General features: G+C 53.2%; 1 protein-coding gene across 8 annotated transcripts in view; it reads right to left on the bottom strand.

The window, feature by feature from the left end:
* The window catches only part of CEP164 (centrosomal protein 164), a 72,847-nt gene that overhangs the window by 18,098 nt on the left and 36,480 nt on the right, over positions 1-18,269 (bottom strand). For all 8 annotated transcript variants that reach the window (XM_060103201.1, XM_060103200.1, XM_060103203.1 and 5 more), the window contains 7 exons: positions 12,816-13,199; positions 11,754-11,834; positions 9,561-9,644; positions 5,488-5,573; positions 4,301-4,468; positions 3,060-3,206; positions 1,339-1,476 (listed from right to left, as the gene is read on the bottom strand). In XM_060103201.1, the coding sequence (XP_059959184.1) occupies positions 1,339-1,476; positions 3,060-3,206; positions 4,301-4,468; positions 5,488-5,573; positions 9,561-9,644; positions 11,754-11,834; positions 12,816-13,199 (1,088 nt within the window). The remainder of the gene's footprint in view (positions 1-1,338; positions 1,477-3,059; positions 3,207-4,300; positions 4,469-5,487; positions 5,574-9,560; positions 9,645-11,753; positions 11,835-12,815; positions 13,200-18,269) is intronic.

Raw genomic sequence — 18,269 nt, 5'->3', positions numbered from 1 at the left:
AAGTCTTTCCTAAAATCATGACTCAGACCAGAAACAGTCTTGAGTCCTGCCTTCAGTTCTCTTCTGCTCCCAAGCCCATCTCCCCCCTTCCAGTTCCCAGCTTCCTCTCAGTCCCCTGTCCCAGCCCGACTGATGCAGATGTAAGATGTGGCCGCCACCTCCTCTGGGAATCCCGCCCTCGGAAAGAGCCTCCCCCCGCAGCTCTCAGCCTCATCAACCCTCCAACTCATTTCCAACCTGAGCTGAAAACATCTTTTTTCCCTGAGATGGTACCTTTTAATGTCTCTCTCCCCTGTGGGCTATGTAGCTTTGTGGAGCCCTGGGGACAGATGCTGCGGAGAGATGGGGCATCAGCCGGTGTGCCAGTGTGTGCCCAGGCTGCACGCACCACTGAGCCTGCCTGCACGTCTGGCACGCAGGCAAATGGGGGTGCTTTTCAGTGGGCCTCTTCTCCGTGTCCCTGTTTTAAAGATCGAGTATCCCAAACTCCCAGCTTAGGTCCAAGGTGGTCAAACAGTGAGCCTGAAAGATCTATGAGATAACTGGGCAGTTGAAGACTCCAGAGGAAGAGGCAGGTCCGATTTCTAGGCCACTCCTCAGGTATCAGCATCAGTGAGACCCAGTTTGCAACAGTTAGTGGCCAAGAAGAGGCTCAGTAAGAGCGTCGTCCTTTGAGACTGGCCACCAAGTTACTCCAAGCCATATGAGGGAAAGCAAAGAGGGAAGGCGGGAAGGGAGGGAGGAGAGGGAGGAGGATATGGCCCTGAAATGGCCAGGGTACCACTAAAACTCAGATCACTAGCAGGGACCTTGTCTCCGCTCACTTTCAACCCAATTGTTTTAATTCATCCACCCTCTCTCTATACACACCTCATGAAAGATGCTGGGATGACAAACAGAAGGGTATCCTTGTTTCCCAGACCCAGGCCTCTGGCCATAAAGCACGCACAGCGATGGCTGCTTGCTAGCCCTGCCTGCACTCCCTGACCTGCCCTTTGCTCTGAACTCCTCCTGATTCAGCTTGACAATATCTATGCAGGTGACAGACTCTACTAATCATGCTTTTTATCTTCTGTATTTCATGATGTTATGGCATCTGAAAAAGCTGGCTGGTCAAGGAGATGGTGCCCCCTTCCAGATCGGCCAATCCTTACAGACAGCAAAGGGAGTAAGTCTTTCACATGCAAACCAACCAATCCCTATACCCCCTACCATCTCCTGATCTATTTCCCATGCCCAGAATCACCCAGGGCCAGGCACCAGGTAACCAGAGACCAGGCCCAGAGCCCTCCAAAATCATTCAAACTTTCCACCCCTCCACTCGCTCAGGGTACTTACCCCGTCTCGCCCACTGCTTCCCACGAACACCCCAATAAAGGCTCTGGGTCACGCTCTTCCTTCTCGCCTCTTCGGCCTCCTGACCAACTCTGGTCCTTCCCCATGTGGCCCCACCTGGCGTGGCATGCCCTCTTCTCTCTGGAAATATAAGGAATAAATTCTTCTTTCAGTGGCATTGGCCTCTCTGTGTTGTCACTCAGTCACCTCCATAAATTAAAATCCCATGGATACAAATGAGGCACAGACACAGAGCCACTCCCCACGAATCCCAGAAAATCAACCCATTCTTAACGTAGCTGTAAAGATTAATAACAAGGAAGTTATGGAGCCTGAGAAGACTCAGGAAAGGAACAGAAGCCATTTCCTAAGGGCGTTGTGTAAACTGAAACTGTGTGGTCCAGGAGAGAGACCCCCAGCAGGGGCAGCCTCACTGGGATGGGAGGAGAAACACAAAGGAAGGGGACTCATCAGCCCAGGCAACCAGGAGGAGCCTCACTGGCCAGCTTCTCTTCCAGAAGCCCTGGGAAAATACCCTCTGACCTCTGCCCAGAGGGTCCTGTTTCTGAACCCCACTCACCTCCTGTCGTCATCAAAAGCACCCTGATCTGGCTGCCCACAGCCACCCAGGGGACCTGGGAAGGCTATGTCATTCCTCAGGGGCAGAGCTGTCACTGTGGGATATATCACCACCTGAAACATGGGTACCCCTTCCCTACATCACTCCTGCAGCGCTACAGCGATGACACGAGATCGTGCACCCACGAGCCCCGCCAGCTCTCGGCGACGCTTCCTGTGAGTAATCAGTGCACGAACCTGTCTCTGCTCAACAGTCAGCCCGAATCCTGAAGATGCTTAATCCTTTTGTACCGCTCAGTTCACAGACAGGAAAACCTGTATCACCCTGACACCTGTTTCTCTCCATGCACAGAAAAGGCACGGTGGCTGCAGAGCAAGAGTCAGAAGTCGATGGCTCAGGTGACTAGAGGGCTCAGGTCCTAATTCTGCAACCGACTGGCAACGTGACCTTGGGCAGATCACTTCACCTGCCTGAACCTCAGTTTCCTTATCTCTAAAAGGGGTGAGAAAGGGCAGGAGAACGGAAAGGTTTCTAAGTTTTAGAAGTGCTTGGTGCAACAGCACAGGGGAGCTTTGAACCCAGGCACAAAAGATATATACCGTGTACTGGATAATTCCATTCATATGAAGTTAGAGAACTGGAAAAACGAAATCTATGGGACAGAAGCTAGAAGAGCAGTGACCTAGGGCAGGTGGACTGAGAGGAAAGGGGCCTGAGGAAACTTTCAGGAGGGATGGAAATGTCCTGCAGATGATCTGGGTGGTTGTGATACGGTGTATACGTATGTAAACACTCACTGACTTGGACATTTCAGATGTATGTACTTTCATGTATATAAATACCTCAATAATTTTTTCAAAGAAAAACAGTGCTTGGTAGAGGGGAAAACACGCTTTACCAGGTTTCTGCTAATGACCCAGGAGATACCCTCCCCTCTCCCCCTCGCTTCCAGCCTCGTACCCCAGGTGCTGACCAGGGGAGCCCCGGGGGCTGCACACAGAACCAAGGGTTCACTCACTCTCCCTCCACTCCACTCCTTGAGCCGGAGCCAGAGCATCCCCTCCCCACCACCCAAGACCAGATGGGCACTGAAGCAATCCACACACAGTGGAGGGCAAAGACAGACATGACAGCTGGCCCTTACACTTCTGCAGAGATGGGCAGGGTGGAGCCGACCGCCACCTTCTCCTCGGGCCCCTCGGCCTCGTCCTGCCCAGGGCCCGGCCCCTCGGCCTGGGAGCACTGCTCCTCGCCCCGCTCGTGGGCGGCAGGTGGGCTTGGGATCTCCTCCCTTGACAGCAACAAAGAAGCAACTGTGTTAAAGCCAGAGGAAGGGGCTTCCCTGGTGGCGCAGTAGTTGAGAGTCCGCCTGCCGATGCAGGGGACACGGGTTCGTGCCCCGGTCCGGGAAGATCCCACGTGCCGCGGAGCGGCTGGGCCCGTGAGCCATGGCCGCCGAGCCTGCGCGTCCGGAGCCTGTGCTCCACAACGGGAGAGGCCACAGCAGTGAGAGGCCCGCGTACCGCAAAAAAAAAAAAAAAAAAAAAAAAGCCAGAGGAAGGTGAGAGGCTCCAGGTGTACCCCATTCGGGGTCAAAGGTCTGTGATGGGGACGAAGGCAGCAGCGGCCCCGGCAAGACCTGTGGTTTCCCTATCTCAGGTCTCAGATCCCATTTTCCCTCCCTGCCTCTCCCCGAGCAGTTTACACTGAAGGACCAGAGATTTGCGTCCCAGGTGGGATGCAGAATGGTTATGGTGCCCAGGAGGGGCTCTGCACACAGCAGGGGTTCCGTGGATGCTGCTGACTAAACACGGCTGCTACTCAGCCTCCCCCAGTGACTCATTCCAACCAGATGAGCTCTAAGACCAGCGTCTTTCTCTTGCCAGGGGAACAAACTAGCAAGTCTACACCGGCTCTGGAGCAGGCTAGGGAGTGAAGGTCCTCTTAGCTGGCCTCAGGGAAGCCCGGGGCCCTGCACCCAGCAGGGCTCCCCACGGGCTTGCTGAGTGACTAGCAGTGGGATGACTGCTGGGAAGGAGGGGGCTGGCAGGTGGGGATCGGGAGAAATGGCCCCCTGGCAGGAACAGCCTAGTCCAGGGTGACGGCAGTCTCTGCCCCGGGCCCTGGCCGGAGGGCAGCTGGGTCAGAAGACATACTTCCTAGTTCCAGAGTTTCTAAGCTCCCCTAATCAGACTGTGCACCCCGACTTTAGCTGTAGGCCAAGGACGAGGAAGAGGCATATTTCCTAACTCTCCACCTTGTGTGAAACACTCAGCAGAAACGTCCGTTGCCGCTGCTTAGGCTGCAACCCCGCCCCCTGCTCGCCCCACCTCTCCAGGCCCGCCACGCCCCCCCCCCCCCGGGAGGCTTCCAGCCCACCCTTACCTCTGCGGGGGACCAGGGGGCGTGGGGCTGCCTGCAGAGCCCTCCCCAGGCCCCTCTGCTCCCTTCTGTTCCAGCTGCTCCTCCAGGGGCCGCGGAGGCCCTTCATCCGCGGCCTGGCTGTGAAGGGGACTCTGGAGCCGCTCCCCAGGCAGAAGAGGAGGAGGTAACCTGGGCAGAGCAGCAGAGTCAGGGCCTCCACTCGGACAGCAGCAGGAGAACTGGGGAGTGGAGTACGGGGACCGAGGTCCATGCCTCCTGCGGGCTGGACCTCAGCCGGGGCCCCAGCTCCACGGAGAGCCCACGGAGGCCAAAGCAGCCGGAAAAGCAGGACGAAGGAACTCCCTCTGGAGCTCTCCCTTTGCCTGGACTATACTCAGCCTTCCCAGGTCCCTGGGCTGCATTTGCTTGGCCCAGGAGTGAGAGCTGGGCACACTCACAGGTGTATGCATTCCTGCCATCACTGGGGCCGGGGAGAGTGTGTGTGTGTGTTGGGGGCGGGGGATGGGGGTGGAAGAACTGAGCAGAAAAGAGGGAGAAAAAGAGAAGCCAGACTCAAACGGTCAGACTATAGACAATGCATGAAGCTGTAGCTTTAAGTAAGAATGCTGATAGCTTTTCAAGGTCCAAAAAGTAGAATGACCACCCCCTTCCCCTTCCAGGGTGGCAGCCCTCTTATCATGGGCTCAGGCCTGAGAAGCTGGAAGCTCCTGTCTCCCAATCTCTCTCTCTCTCTCTCATACACACACATACATACACACACACACACACACACACACACACACAGCCGCAGCCATTTCTAATGTGGTAAGGCCTGGCTCGGAGCTCAGAGCTGCACTATCAACCCTCTAACATGGTCCCCTGGACCTCGAGCAGGCCATCCAGCTCTGGCCCACGAGCAGGGACACACAAGACTTCATCCAATCTGATGAAAAGGACAGAGCCCTGTCCCCTCAATGGTGCTATGGGCACAAAGTACCCCCATATGCTCCAGCAGTACCTCCCACTCCTGACTTGGTTTGCATACACGCACACGCACACGCACACACGCAGACTTTGCAAGGCCATCCAGTCAGTTCACCATCTGCCTTCAGGCAGGAGCACACTGAGGTACGTAGACCAAAGCCAGGAATTCTGCCCAGGTCCACGCCATCCCAAAGTCCCTGAGGGTGGCCTCCCACGCACTATACCTCTCCGAGCCTCTGGACTTCTTGCTCTGCAGCTCATCTTGGCTGGACTGGCTGGCATCCTTGTCTTCTCTTCCCAACCTCTGGGCCTGCAGGCAAGTAGCAGTGGAAAGTGTATACTTTGGGGGGTTGGGGGGTCTGCATTGGGTCCTTTAATCCTTCAGCTGACTCTCATGCCACGAGGAAGCACTGAGAGGTGGCTGTGGGTGAGTGAGGACCACTCGGGATGCAGAAGAGCAGGTCACCTACTGCACAATGAAGGCCCTGGGGCTTTGGCTAAGCCCCCAGGCTCACAGCTGCTCCCAGGGCCAGCCTTGCTGGCCTGGGGAGGATGAGTCAGACACCAAAGCCACTGCAGGCAGAGGCGGAAGCCAGAGGCTGAAGCAGGACACATAAGAAGAAGAAAATCCTGCCTTCTGCGGTTGGAAACCGTTCACTGCCAGTTGCACAAAGCGGAGCCATCCACGAACACCCCAGATCCACAGAGGCCCCAGACCACCAATGCCAGGGATAATCGGGGATGCTCAAATTAAGTGAGCAGGATTGGGCACAGCAGACAAGTGCATTAAAGAGGAAGGACCCTGGAGAGATGGAGACTTGGTGAAATGACAGAGAGCTGTACTCCAGACGAGAAGGGCACTGTGCGGGCACCTGAAGGGAGGAAGACGGGGCACTCCTTTGCTCCCCCGACACCCAGGTCCCGTCAGTAGACAATGATGCCCCCTTCCTAATCAGGGATTTTACCAGCCAGACAGCACAAAAAAAAAAAAAAAAAAAAAAGCCGACCCCAAATCTCATTTTAAAGCTTAGGTGTCTAGGCAAATTTAGCAAGCTGGTGAAAAAGGACTATTCTTGATACATTCACATATTTTCTGCAGGGGTGAGGTCACGCAGGTAGAGCAGGGCAGTCAGCCTGGACTCAACCCTTTGTTCTAGCCCCTCCTCCACTACAAAATGGGATAGCAAACCACAGCTCACAGGGCTTCTGGTGAAGATTAAATGGGATCATGTACATAAAGCCCGACTCCGGCCCAAAAAAAGGCATGCCACAAATACGAGCTCTCCCCATACCCCCTCTCCTCTTCCCCAGCCTGAGGAAAAACAAAAGACAAAAGAAACCCAGCTTTGCCAGTGCCAGTCCCCATCCTAGGACCTGCACTCCTTCTGTCACACTGACAGGAACCCTGTGTGTTCCGGGACACGAGGGTTAACAGGAGAGGTGGGGCAGGAGACAGCTCACTCCATCTTCCCCAGTAGGGCTCCGGCCGGGCTGGCACACCTCCATGTCCCCAACCCCATGCCTCCAGCCCCCCACACCTCTCCACTGGCAGCCTGAGCCCCGGCAGCTGTGGCCGACTCTGCCATCTGGATGGGTCTGAACTATAAGCCAGCTCCCCCAAATTACATGAAAAATAGCAGTGCTGCCTGGGAGTGCCTCCCGGTGCCCGCAGCAGAAGGGCTCCCTGCCAGCGCTGCCGCTCCTAATCGCATCAGCCGGGCAGAGCCTGCAGACAATGGCGGGGCGGGCCGGCCCTCTCCCACCCCACCTCCTTCCCTTCCAGAGCTCAACTCACAACTTGTCTTCCCTACGATTCACAACAAGCTCAGCAGACAGCTCCCCCTCTCTCTTTTCAAGGAAAAACAAAAACAAAAACAATCACACAGGCCAATCTATTTCACAAACGAAAATATAAGATGGGTAACAAAGTGCAGTGATTGTAATAAATATCGGGGGACTGAGCCCTGAATCAGAAAGGACAAGCTACAGACAAGGCCTGTCTATTTCCTTCTTATTTCACCTTCCATATTTCTGCTAGAAACTCAACTAGCCCCCAGCTAGAGACTAAGGGACACCTTGGGCAAGTACCCAGACAGAGGTCCTTTGAGCAGAGTTTTTACCTGCTCCCTAGACATTTTTGCCCCAGAAGGGGAGTCAAAGGAACCAGACAAAAAAATCAGGCATATCGGCGCTCTTCAGAAAGGGGAGACAGAAGCACATTCTAAGACTCCGGCCTAAGACTGCTCAAGACACCACTTCCCCAACCTAAACTCAGCTCCGGGGTTTTGTTTTTTGTTTATGGTGCAGTCCTCAGTTTAATAAATCCCAGTAAGTCACAGTGCATTCATAAAGCAGAATGCTATGCAACCAATAAAAGATCTGAAATAGCATAGAAACAAGTTAAGGGTCTATTCTCGAATTTGAAGAGCATATTGCCAAGCAGTTTTTATAGCACAGTTCCAATTTCTGTGGGGAAAAAAAAGATTAACAAATAGAAAATAAATACATGCTTATATGTGTACAGAAAATTTTCTGCAAAGGCACATGAAAATGTTAATGGAAACGAACAGTCCCGACCTGCAGGAGGGAGTAAGGCTGCAGCAAGTAGAAGACTTTGACCTTCTGTATTATTTGAAATAACTTTATGGTCATTTTTTGTAACCTATTATAAAATGCATCATGGTTGTAATTCATTATAATCATTATCTTGACCGTGGTGGTGATTTGAAAGGTGTATACATATGGTAAAACTTATCACATGGTACCATTTATATGTGTCCAGTTTATTTATGTCAATTAGATCTCAATAAAGATGCATAAAAAACGTTTAAGTGAACAAAAATTAATTTAGCTCAGTTCTAAGCTTCTGCACTGGTCCTGGCCTTGGGAGAGATCCAGAGAATATGGAAAATGGACAAGTGTCCCCCGGAAAGACAAAGGGGACTGTACCTATGGTTCTATCCATCCCACAAAGAGGCCGCTTCTTGTCCCTCCAGCCCTACCTCCCTGCTCAGCCCCTCCATGCCCTGAAGTGAGAGGCGGACACAATCTCGCAAAGGGCTCCACACAGTCAGCCAACCTCAGCACCCAGCACTGCTCCACACTGGTCATGAGCTACAGCTTAGGGCCTCCTCTGCCAGGGCGGCTGCCTCAGAGGGTGCCTCATGAGAACCAAATGCAAGCCAGGCCCTGCTACTGCTTTATACCAAGTGGCATGGCCCAAAAAGAGGCTGCTCGCCTCATGAGGTCTTAGGCAGGACCTAGAACTCTGTCTTTTTTAAAGCCCCCAAGTCTTCTAAGACTGGCCAGATTCTGGAGACCGAGCAATGGAAATTCACCTCGCCCGGCCAACTCAGTAAGGTGCCTCACAAATCACCTGCTCCAAACCCTTCCTGACAAACACCACCTGGCCTTGTCTGTGCCCTTAAAGACCTCCAGTGCTGCACACGGTGGGGACCAAGGTCCAGCAGAACCAAGAAGAACAGGTCCCGCACAAGTGCAACCGACCTTGTAACTCTATCCTGTCTCAGGACTCGCTTCACTAAGGGCACCCAGGCCTGATTCACATTAAATACCTTGTTTGTTTCACCCAAACCAAATGCCCGCTCAAACTTGCAAAGACCACATGTCAGAATCTCTCTCCTCTCAACAACCCTACAGAGGAGGCAAAAATGATCTTGGCTTCAAGCTCCTGAAGGACAGGGTCTGTGTCTGAGCTTACATCTGGCAGGGGAGACAAAGAACCATAAAACAAAAGAAGCAGCACTAAGGGAAGCAAAGGGAAGGAACGATAAATCGTGCCTGGAGGAGGTGACGTCAGAGGTGGATCTCCAAGACCAAGAGCGAGCTTGCCGGGACAAAAGGAAAAGCAACCCAGCAGGCTGAGTGGTGAAGGAGGTGGAGGGTGTGGCCCCAGGGGAACGGCGAGTGGTGGGCACAGCCGGGGGGCATGGGCGGTGGGCTGAGGATGAGGCTGCAGAGGTTGGATGGGCCAGGTTGGGTAGTGCCTCGAAACCCGCAAACTACACAGTGCTTTCCACGGGAACAAGTGGTCAGCCCTCAGTTGCTAAGTGACTGGATAAACAGATACATATATGGCAGTGGAGGACACGGAGTGACTTAGTTCACGGCAGCAACAGAGCATGTATGTCGGAAGCCCCATCACAGGCACAGTCAGGGCCTTGGCTTAATGAATCAGAAGGGAGAGAACTCCCAGAAATGCACCCTGGGATGGGCAGGACTCAGCTCTTGATTATCCTCAAAAGTGAGGCTCCAGCCCAGCCCTAGAGAGACTCACCTCCCGGCGGGCTCCATCCAGGACAGAGGACAGCATGTCCACATCCAGCAGGTGCTCCGAGATCCGGCTGTGGAAACCAAAGTCCTGGAGATGGAGAGACAGGGAGGTCAGCTCTCCTCTGTCACACTCAGCGCCCACCAGGGATACAGGGCCTCTCCTCCACCCCCACCTTCAAGAAAGACGGCTACTACATGCCAGGCACTGTACCAAGCACTCCGACAGCTACTCATTAATTATTTCACCTTCAAAATTAACACTGCAGGGGCTTCCCTGGCGGCACAGTGGTTGGGAGTCCGCCTGCAGATGCAGGGGACACGGGTTTGTGCCCAGGTCCGGGAAGATCCCACATGCCACGGAGCGGCTGGGCCCGTGAGCCATGGCCGCTGAGCCTGCGCGTCCAGAGCCTGTGCTCCGCAGCGGGAGGGGCCATGGAAGTGAGAGGCCCCGTGTACCGCAAAAAAAAAAAAAAAAAAAAAATTAACACTGCGAGTGGATGGAAAGGTATGTGGCAAAGCAAGTACGCTAAACTGTTCACTGGAGACTCTAGGTGGTGAGTGTGAGGCTATTCGCTGTAAAAGGCTTTTAATTTTTCAGTATGTTTGAAATTTTTCATAATCAAATTACAGGGAAAAAAAGTAACCCTATGAGACTGATCCTCTTATTCTTATCTCACGGAGGAAGCAGTTTGAGAGCCCAAGTAATTTATCCAAGGTCACGCATCTGGTAAGCAATAGGGCTGGGGGTCAGAAGTGCCCTGGGCCGACTCCAAAGCCCAAGCTCTTTGTGTGACATGTGCTGCAAAGCATGTCACTTTCCAGCTGTCTCTCCCTCCTGGTGCCCAACCAAGAGGCCAAAGTGCCCAGAGGCCCTGTGGGCAGCTTGGACACCAGGGCCTGCCAGGCTCCACCCAGCTGGTTCCTTCCCCTTCCCATACAGGTGTCCCTCTGGACAATGGGGATGAATTAGCGCCACTTCCTCCACCAGCTTCTCTTTGGGACAGGCAGCAAGTGCCCACACAGGTGCCAGCTCCCCGCTGCCCTTTGGCTGCCGCAGAGCCACGAGCCTGCCCCCTCCGAGCCCAAGATCGCCACTGGGCTAGGTGACGGACGGCTACCTGACAGCACGCTAACAGGGACAGCTCTGTCATCAGCCCTGATAAACGGAGGGTCGCCCAGCCAAGGTCTGGTCCTGCTGTCTGTGGCTTCCTCCACCCACTCCCATAGAGAAGAAAAATGCCGACGGGCAGCCCGTTTCTCCACACAGTGACTCCTTTAGCAGGGCCAGGGCCCTTGCTTCAGAGAGTTCTGTGACACGGTGATTCTTCATGACGGTTTTTGCCAACAAGGACTTTGCCTCCCGTTCCTAGCTTGTGGGTTTTCTTTGCTGATGACATTTTCCTTTCAGCGTGAGTTCTACTCCGCTCAGTGCATCTGCCATCTGGCTCCTAAGCCCATGGCTCAGTGAGGGGCTTGAGCACACAGCCTCCTAATTCCTCTGCACCCCCTCGTATCATGACTGTTCATCCCTGACCCTCTCCCACTAATCCCTTCCCTTTGATCTGCCTCCTCCAAACAGATGGAGTGTGGTTTCTGGAAAAAGTGTTCTGCCAAAAAGCACCCCGAACGCCTCCCCATAGATTACAAACCTGGCAAGTGAAGCCAGGCTACAGCAGGCTGGGTGGAAGGATTGGGACAAAGAAACCATGGATGCTGGCATTCCAGGACAAAGTCTTAACTTTGGAAATGATACCACACCACAGCATCCTTCCTGGTCAGAGCCTGAGAGCCTGAGGACTGGTCCTCACCATGGCTCAGTGATTCCATAAACACACACACACGGTCTCTAACCTCCTAGGTTCGTGTAATGCTCCTGCTAGAGCCCAGAGGCAATGACCTCATATGATCTCACAGGCAATTCACACAGCAGTAATAGTAATAACAGCTATGTTTGTTTAATGTTTCTATGCGAATGTTTTATACTCTTTACCCCACTTTCTTCTCACAACAAACCTGTAAAGTAGGTAGTGTTATCCTTTGTACGTAGGGCTGAGAAAATGGAGTTAGACAAGACCCAAGTTTGAGTCCTGACTTCCCCACTTACAAGCTGTGAGATGCTCAGCGAATCACTCAAACACAGTACGTCGCCAACCCACGCTCTTCACCACCACTCTGCTGCCCCCCACCTCAGACTCACCAGGCCAAGAAGGGACTTGGGGTCAGAAGCAGTGGAGTCTGAGGGCTGTAGTTCCTTCGTGTGTTCACTGATCTCTGACTCCTGGGGAGACAGACCCACAGAGAAGTCACCAGAGCAGAGGACAGAGGGTCGTGACCTCTATCCACGGTGCCAATACAGGGCTGAACCCAAACCGAAATCCACCTCTTCTGGAAAACCTGAAAGAGGCCTGTGGACCCTCCTATTCTCTCTGGACACCTGCCCCCGGCCCCCTCAGGCTGGGCAGCCCCACTGAGTATGGGCAACACGCTTTACCCTTGGAAGGAGGGCCATGTGAAACAGAGCGGGAGATGGTTAGAAAGTCGGCAGTGGGGAAGTTGGATGGGATCCTAGGAAAACAGAATGGGAGTATCTCTACCAGGAAGTAGCTAAAAGCCCTTTAAATGAATTCCCTCACCATCCACCTGGAGGAAGGGCGGGACTAAGGGCTGGAAAAGAAAGATGCCAAATGCTCTCACAACTGGGTCCTACTTCTATCCATCCGGGTCACTGGCCTGATCTTACCAAGCAAGACTCCCGCGTCTTGGGTTGTTCAAAGGAGCCAGAGAGACCAATGAAGAGTCTTCTTGTAACCTAACTGACCAATGCTGGGGCAGGACACTCCCAAACGTCCCCCCACTCCCCTCAACAGGCTCCTCTCTCTGCAGGAACACAGGCTGCAACCATGACTCACCCCAAACTGACGTCGAGAAGTAGGAGGGGGAGGCAGGAACTGGCAAGAGGAAGTAAGTGGGAGACCAGAGGAATAGGAATCCCCCGGGAGGTGCCAACAGAAAAGCAAATTTCTGCTCTGAATTTCTAGTGCCAGCAGCTTTGGAGTTTCATTCAGGATTTTACTGCCTGCTGGGTCTGGGCATATTTGTCACAATTAAGGGTTCTGGCTGATGCTGATGGCCCATTGCTGGGCCTGAAAATGCAGCTCCTGACTCAGTAATAAAGATGAAGGGAGAGGAACGTGCACAGGGCACGAGAGAGCAGCAGAGGGCTGCAGCCAGCAACCGCCCGTGGGACAAAGTGACTTACTTCGCTCGCCTCTGATCTGCTCTCTTTTGGGACGGAAGCCTCCTTCTTCGGCTCCTTTGCTGCCTGTTCCGTCACGGAACCCTCCTCTCTTGCATCCACCGGGTCCTCTGGTGCCTCTTTTGTATTGGCTTTGGCAGGCTGATCGCCCGCGGGGTCACCCCCGGGGTCCGCCACACTCCTGGACATCCCGGGATCATTCTTCTCATTCTTTTCTTTTTCTGGGAGCCGACTTGCCCCTCTTCCCTGTTGCCCTTGGCCATCGGCACTGCTCGGGCTGTTATCTGCACCTTGGCTGAAGAGCTTGCCAGGAGTAGGGGGGCTGGCAGCATCGGAATCCAGAGAAACATCCTTCTTCTCCTCTGGCCGGCTTGTTCTTGGAGATTCCTAGGGAGCAGAAGACTGTGTCAGAAAGGAAGACGTCAGGAATTAAGAAAAGGGTTTAGAGACTTGCTACAAGACGGAGCTGCCATTCCTTGACGTCTACCGCTCTGAAACCAATGGCTATGCCACACCTCAAAAGCATTTAAGAACAGATTCCTGGCTCCAGCCCAGCTCCACTGACTCTGAAATTCTTTGGTGATCTGAATACACCCAACCTGACCCCTGTCCACTGAGGAGCTTGGAATCCAGTGCACTGCACTATACAACTCTGTCACCACCCATCACATTCTCGAGTAATAAATCTGGCTCATTCCAGCCCCATTAGCCAAACCATAACATGGCAGACTCAGAAGTCAGTATTTGTTTACAATGATGATGACGGAGAACTGCATGAGAGAAAAGTACCAAAGTCTAGAGTTTTCATTTTTAAAAGGCAGCAGGGAGGAAATATCAGGAGGGTACCCTTCTTGCATAGCAATGAGGGTAGCTCTCTCCCTATAGCCTCCCCCTTAGGGAGGCTGCATAAGCAGCCCTGGAGCCAGGCTCCTCTGTCGGAGGACCATCAAGTGAGTCCTCTGGGCAGCAGGTGCCAGATGGGGTGAGGTGTGTAGAATACTGATTGGGGAAAATGCCCATGAGGATACGGGAGGTGGGGAGAGGCTTGGGAACACAGGTCTGAGACCTGTGACATGGGAGAGGGAAGGAGGGGGCTTGAGTAGGAGAGCCTCAGGCCACAGTACAGTTCTGACAGGGACTCAGCCCCATGGACAGTCCCGCAGCAGTTGGGCAGAAATGGCCCTGCTCTGGGGCCCGTTGCACCCCATCAATTCCATCAACAAGCCCGGCCTTGGCACGAGCCGGGGTGGATCAAAGGTTCAGCAGCTGCAGGCCGTTAATCCCCCAAGGTCCCCTCTGCAGGGTGTCTTGAAAGGAGATGGGAGCAGGGCACCTCTACAGCTGCCCACCCTGCTCCTTGCTCACAAACCCCATGGTAAAGACCAGGAAAAGCCTTTAGAGCTACCACAAGAGAAAAAGGAACTCCTCCCTTGGAAATACAGCCAGCGATCTCTCCTAGGCTCAAGCAGAGAAGCCTTCTTCCCAGAAAACACCTGTCCTAAACTTGGGCTGCCAGCGTGAACAACTTCTTGGCAGGGATTTTTGAGACTTCCTGAAGCCTGACCCTGGACACTCCAACAAGAAGGGTTATGGGGCTTCCCTGGTGGTGCAGTGGTTGAGAGTCCACCTGCCGATGCAGGGGACGCGGGTTTGTGCCCCGGTCCGGGAGGATCCCACATGCCACGGAGTGGCTGGGCCCGTGAGCCATGGCCACTGAGCCTGTGCGTCCAGAGCCTGTGCTCCACAACAGGAGAGGCCACAACAGTGAGAGGCCCGCGTACCGCAAAAAAAAAAAAAAAAGAAGAAGCGTGATGACTAGAGTCCAGAGGGCCAAGGAAAAGCCCCAAACACGCCATTCACCCATTGCTGTCTGCCTGTTAAAGGATCCACGGAACCCAAAGCCATGACCATCCACTGCAGGTCTGGCAGCTGACTGATGAGCCCACCCAAACTTTCCAAGGACGGTTAAGAGAGGCAGGAAAGCAGGGCACTTCAGAGCCTGACTTCGGAGACAGAACACCCAGGTGCAAATCTTGGCTCCATGCTTACAGGGACCCGAGGCAAACTGTTTAACTTTTCTGGGCCTCAGTTTCTTCCTCTAAAATACGGGGGTATAGTAGGGCCTATCTTATAGGATTGCTGGGAAGATTAAATAAGTTAACACTCATCGAATGAGTAAAGAACAGAGAACTGCGCCTGGCACAGCGTAAGCGCTCCATAAACGCTAACTCATGTTTTATGATGAGACCCACAAGTTCATTCACCGAGCACCTTCTATGAGCCAAACCCCACCGTGGCGACCTGAATAGGAAGATAGATCCTGCCCTCAAGGAATTCAGCTGAGAATGGAGAAAAGTGAAACATCCCAGGTAGCCCCGGCTATGAGCCTTTACTGCCCAAAGCAAAGGGCACCGGACACGGTGGTGACGCTGTGGTCAGTGCCACGCCTGTCCCAGGGAGAAAAGCAGAGGCTGAACAGAGAAGGGGTGGGCTTCCCTCATGTGCTGGCAGCACAAAGGCAGGGTGCCCTCCAGGGCTGCCCACCCTCCCGACACCCTAACTGTAGTGTGGAGGAAGTCTTCACGGTCACTGGGTGCAGAGGGGCCAAGATGGGCTCCTCCTCTTGGAGAGGCATCTTCAGGGCGAGGCCAGGTCCCCTCACCTCGGTGTCCCCACAGCAGCCGGCTCTCAGCAGCGGCCAGCACGCAGTGACCGGTCTGTGGGGCTCCTGGACGCCAAGAAGGACATGGGAGTGTCTCAAGGGGGAGTGAAGGGGTCTGACTCAGCAAGCACAGCCAAGCCACCCCGGCTGTGCACATCTCATGATGAAAGAAAGGCAACGGACCTTGGATTAGGGGACAGAGGAGGTGTCGGACCACCAGTTCACATCTCCTCACACGGCCCACAGCCCTCCTCACCCAGCCCATCCCTGCTTGCTCCTCTGAGGTCATCTCCAGACACACACATCCTGCCTGTGAACAAACATTACGCCATTTCCCTGCTCTGCCGTGTGCGTTCTTAATACACACACAATCTACCCGGACAAGCTCCCACTGGTCCTCACAGCATCGCCTCTTCCAGGAAGCCTTCCTGAGATCAGCCTTCCTCATCCTCTTTCACAACAACTACTGTCTTATAACTGCTGACTTCCTTGCCTGTTGCCCTCACCAAATCAGCTCCCTATTATCCTCAGTGTCTAGTTTCTGGCACATAATAGGTGCTCAGTCAATGCTTGTTGACTGAATATTAAAAAAGATTAAGTGGGTCAATGCAGATATAGGAGTTCCTACTCTGTAAAATGGAGATGTGATATCTATTTTACAAAATTATACAGGGATTAGACTATTATTTGTTATAGTGCTTATGAAATGGAAAATAGCTAAACAAATATTAACTATTAATATTCAAGATGATGGAAAAACAAGTAACCTATCAAAAATCAGAGGACACCAGATCCAGGGGGAGATTCCCATTCTTACACATGAGAGAATATGGCCAGACTACAGAATGTCAGGCCCAGGCTATGCCACTCTCAAGCTAAAATTCTTCAAAAGAAGAATGTTCCATGGAGCTTATCCTATTCTGTCTACGTAAATAGTAAAATATTAAAACACGGCTAACATGAAAATAAGTGAACTTGCATTCCCTGCGCCCACATCAACTAACTGCAATGACAGGACAGCCAGGGGGATGTCTTGAGGGGAAGGACAGGAGGGGGAGACTAGGCATTTGTTGTGGATTATCCACAAGTGGATGAATGAGAGCTGAGTGTCTGGAAAACCCAGCTGACCCCACGCTCCTCTCCTTTAACTCAGCCCCTGCTCCTCATTCCATCGCGGGGCCCACGGCCCGAGGCCCGGCCCAGGACGCACACCCAGGCCCCTGTGCACAGCCTCCTGCGCCGGTGTTCTGCAGGGTACCCGGGGGACATACGCACAGCACGGCTCTGCTTTCAGCTCAACCGTGCTCACACTCCTTCCGTCTCCTCCTGTCACAGCCCCAGGTCCTTGAGTATAAGGCAAATTCCTGCTGTTTTTTTTCCAAAAAGACTTTGCCATCTGCATGAAGAGGGGGGTGCAGGAGAGTGCCTGTACGAACCATTTCATGAATATTTAACATACCCCCCAAAAGCTATGAGGTCTCCCATGCTGCAATCCCCCTCCTGCAGCCCAGAGCACAAAGACAGGGGCGCTACATTCCACACGGCTCAGGAGGGCGGGAGTGGGAGACAGGGGAGCTGAACACTATGTCCTTGCATTGATCCTGTTCTTGGGGGGGGATCCCCCCCCACCAAGCCAAACATCAGTCGGTTTATTTTCCATGTCTCCTTCCCACCCAGTCGGTCTCAGTTCTTTGCAACTGTTCCCCAGTGTTGTTAGCGCTTTCCAATCACACTGACATCATCCCGTTATTTCTAAGCCCAGCTCCCTCCCTCCCCTTTGATCTGCTGATGGTCTTTTCACCAGCACTACAAGGCCATCTGCTGCCTGCTCACCTACCCTTCAGCCTCCCCTCTTTCACTCCCATCCATTCTCAGTGTCTGTTCCAGGAACGTATCCCTTTTGATTCTGTAATAGACTAGAAACGGTTTAAGTTGAAGGCAGGAGAGGAGGGGGAAGGAGACAGAGAGGAAGGGAGGGAGGGAGAGAGGGAGGGAGGGAGGGGGGGAGGGAGGGAGGGAGGGAGGGAGAGAGAGAGAGAGAGAGAGAGAGAGAGAGAGAGAGAGAGAGAGAGAGAGAGAGAGGCATTCTTGCCATCCTACTGCCCTCTCATGGAATCATGAGCAAAGTGATTGTTGACAGCGAAACAGGGTAAAACAAACCACAGAATAAGCTCTCCATCTCAGGCTGCCGGGCTGCCCAGAAGCGGGAAGAGGTGGGCAACTCGGAGGACCCAAGGTCTATAAACTGGGACAAAAGCCATTTTAAAGGGCATGGTAAGCAGAGGCAGCTTTGTCTGTCCTAAAACCCCCGTTCATCCCCACCACTAACCTTCCCCACCAGGAAAAGCCCCAGTTCCTGCTGAGGTTAGAACACAGGAATCCAACACTCCATGTGGCAAAAAGAACTAAATCTGCTGGGATGCTAGAGATGGGGGGGTGGGGGGAGTGTACTTAACACCTCCCACTCCAGACATTTCTCCCCATCACACTGGGTTGCCTATTTATATTAAAGAGGTTATAAAAAATATATTTAAAAGCTCCACTCCCCCAAAGAAGCATATAAAGATCAGAAGGGAAGCTTTTGAGAATACAGGACATGTCAAAGAAGAAAATCCTTTTTTGTTGACATTTGTAAACTATTATAAAGGAAAAATTAACAAGTCAAAGCACATTATGATTGATCCACATCGGGATCTTCAATCCACCAGCTGAAGCGGGGATCCAGTGTCCACTCTACCCACGACCTGGGAAAGCCCAGAGAAGAAAAAGCACAACATGGCCTGCCAGGATACCCT

Source organism: Mesoplodon densirostris, chromosome 7 (genome assembly GCF_025265405.1).
Source record: "Mesoplodon densirostris isolate mMesDen1 chromosome 7, mMesDen1 primary haplotype, whole genome shotgun sequence".
Lineage (NCBI taxonomy): Eukaryota > Metazoa > Chordata > Mammalia > Artiodactyla > Ziphiidae > Mesoplodon > Mesoplodon densirostris.
This window is presented reverse-complemented; position numbering and strand designations above follow the sequence as displayed.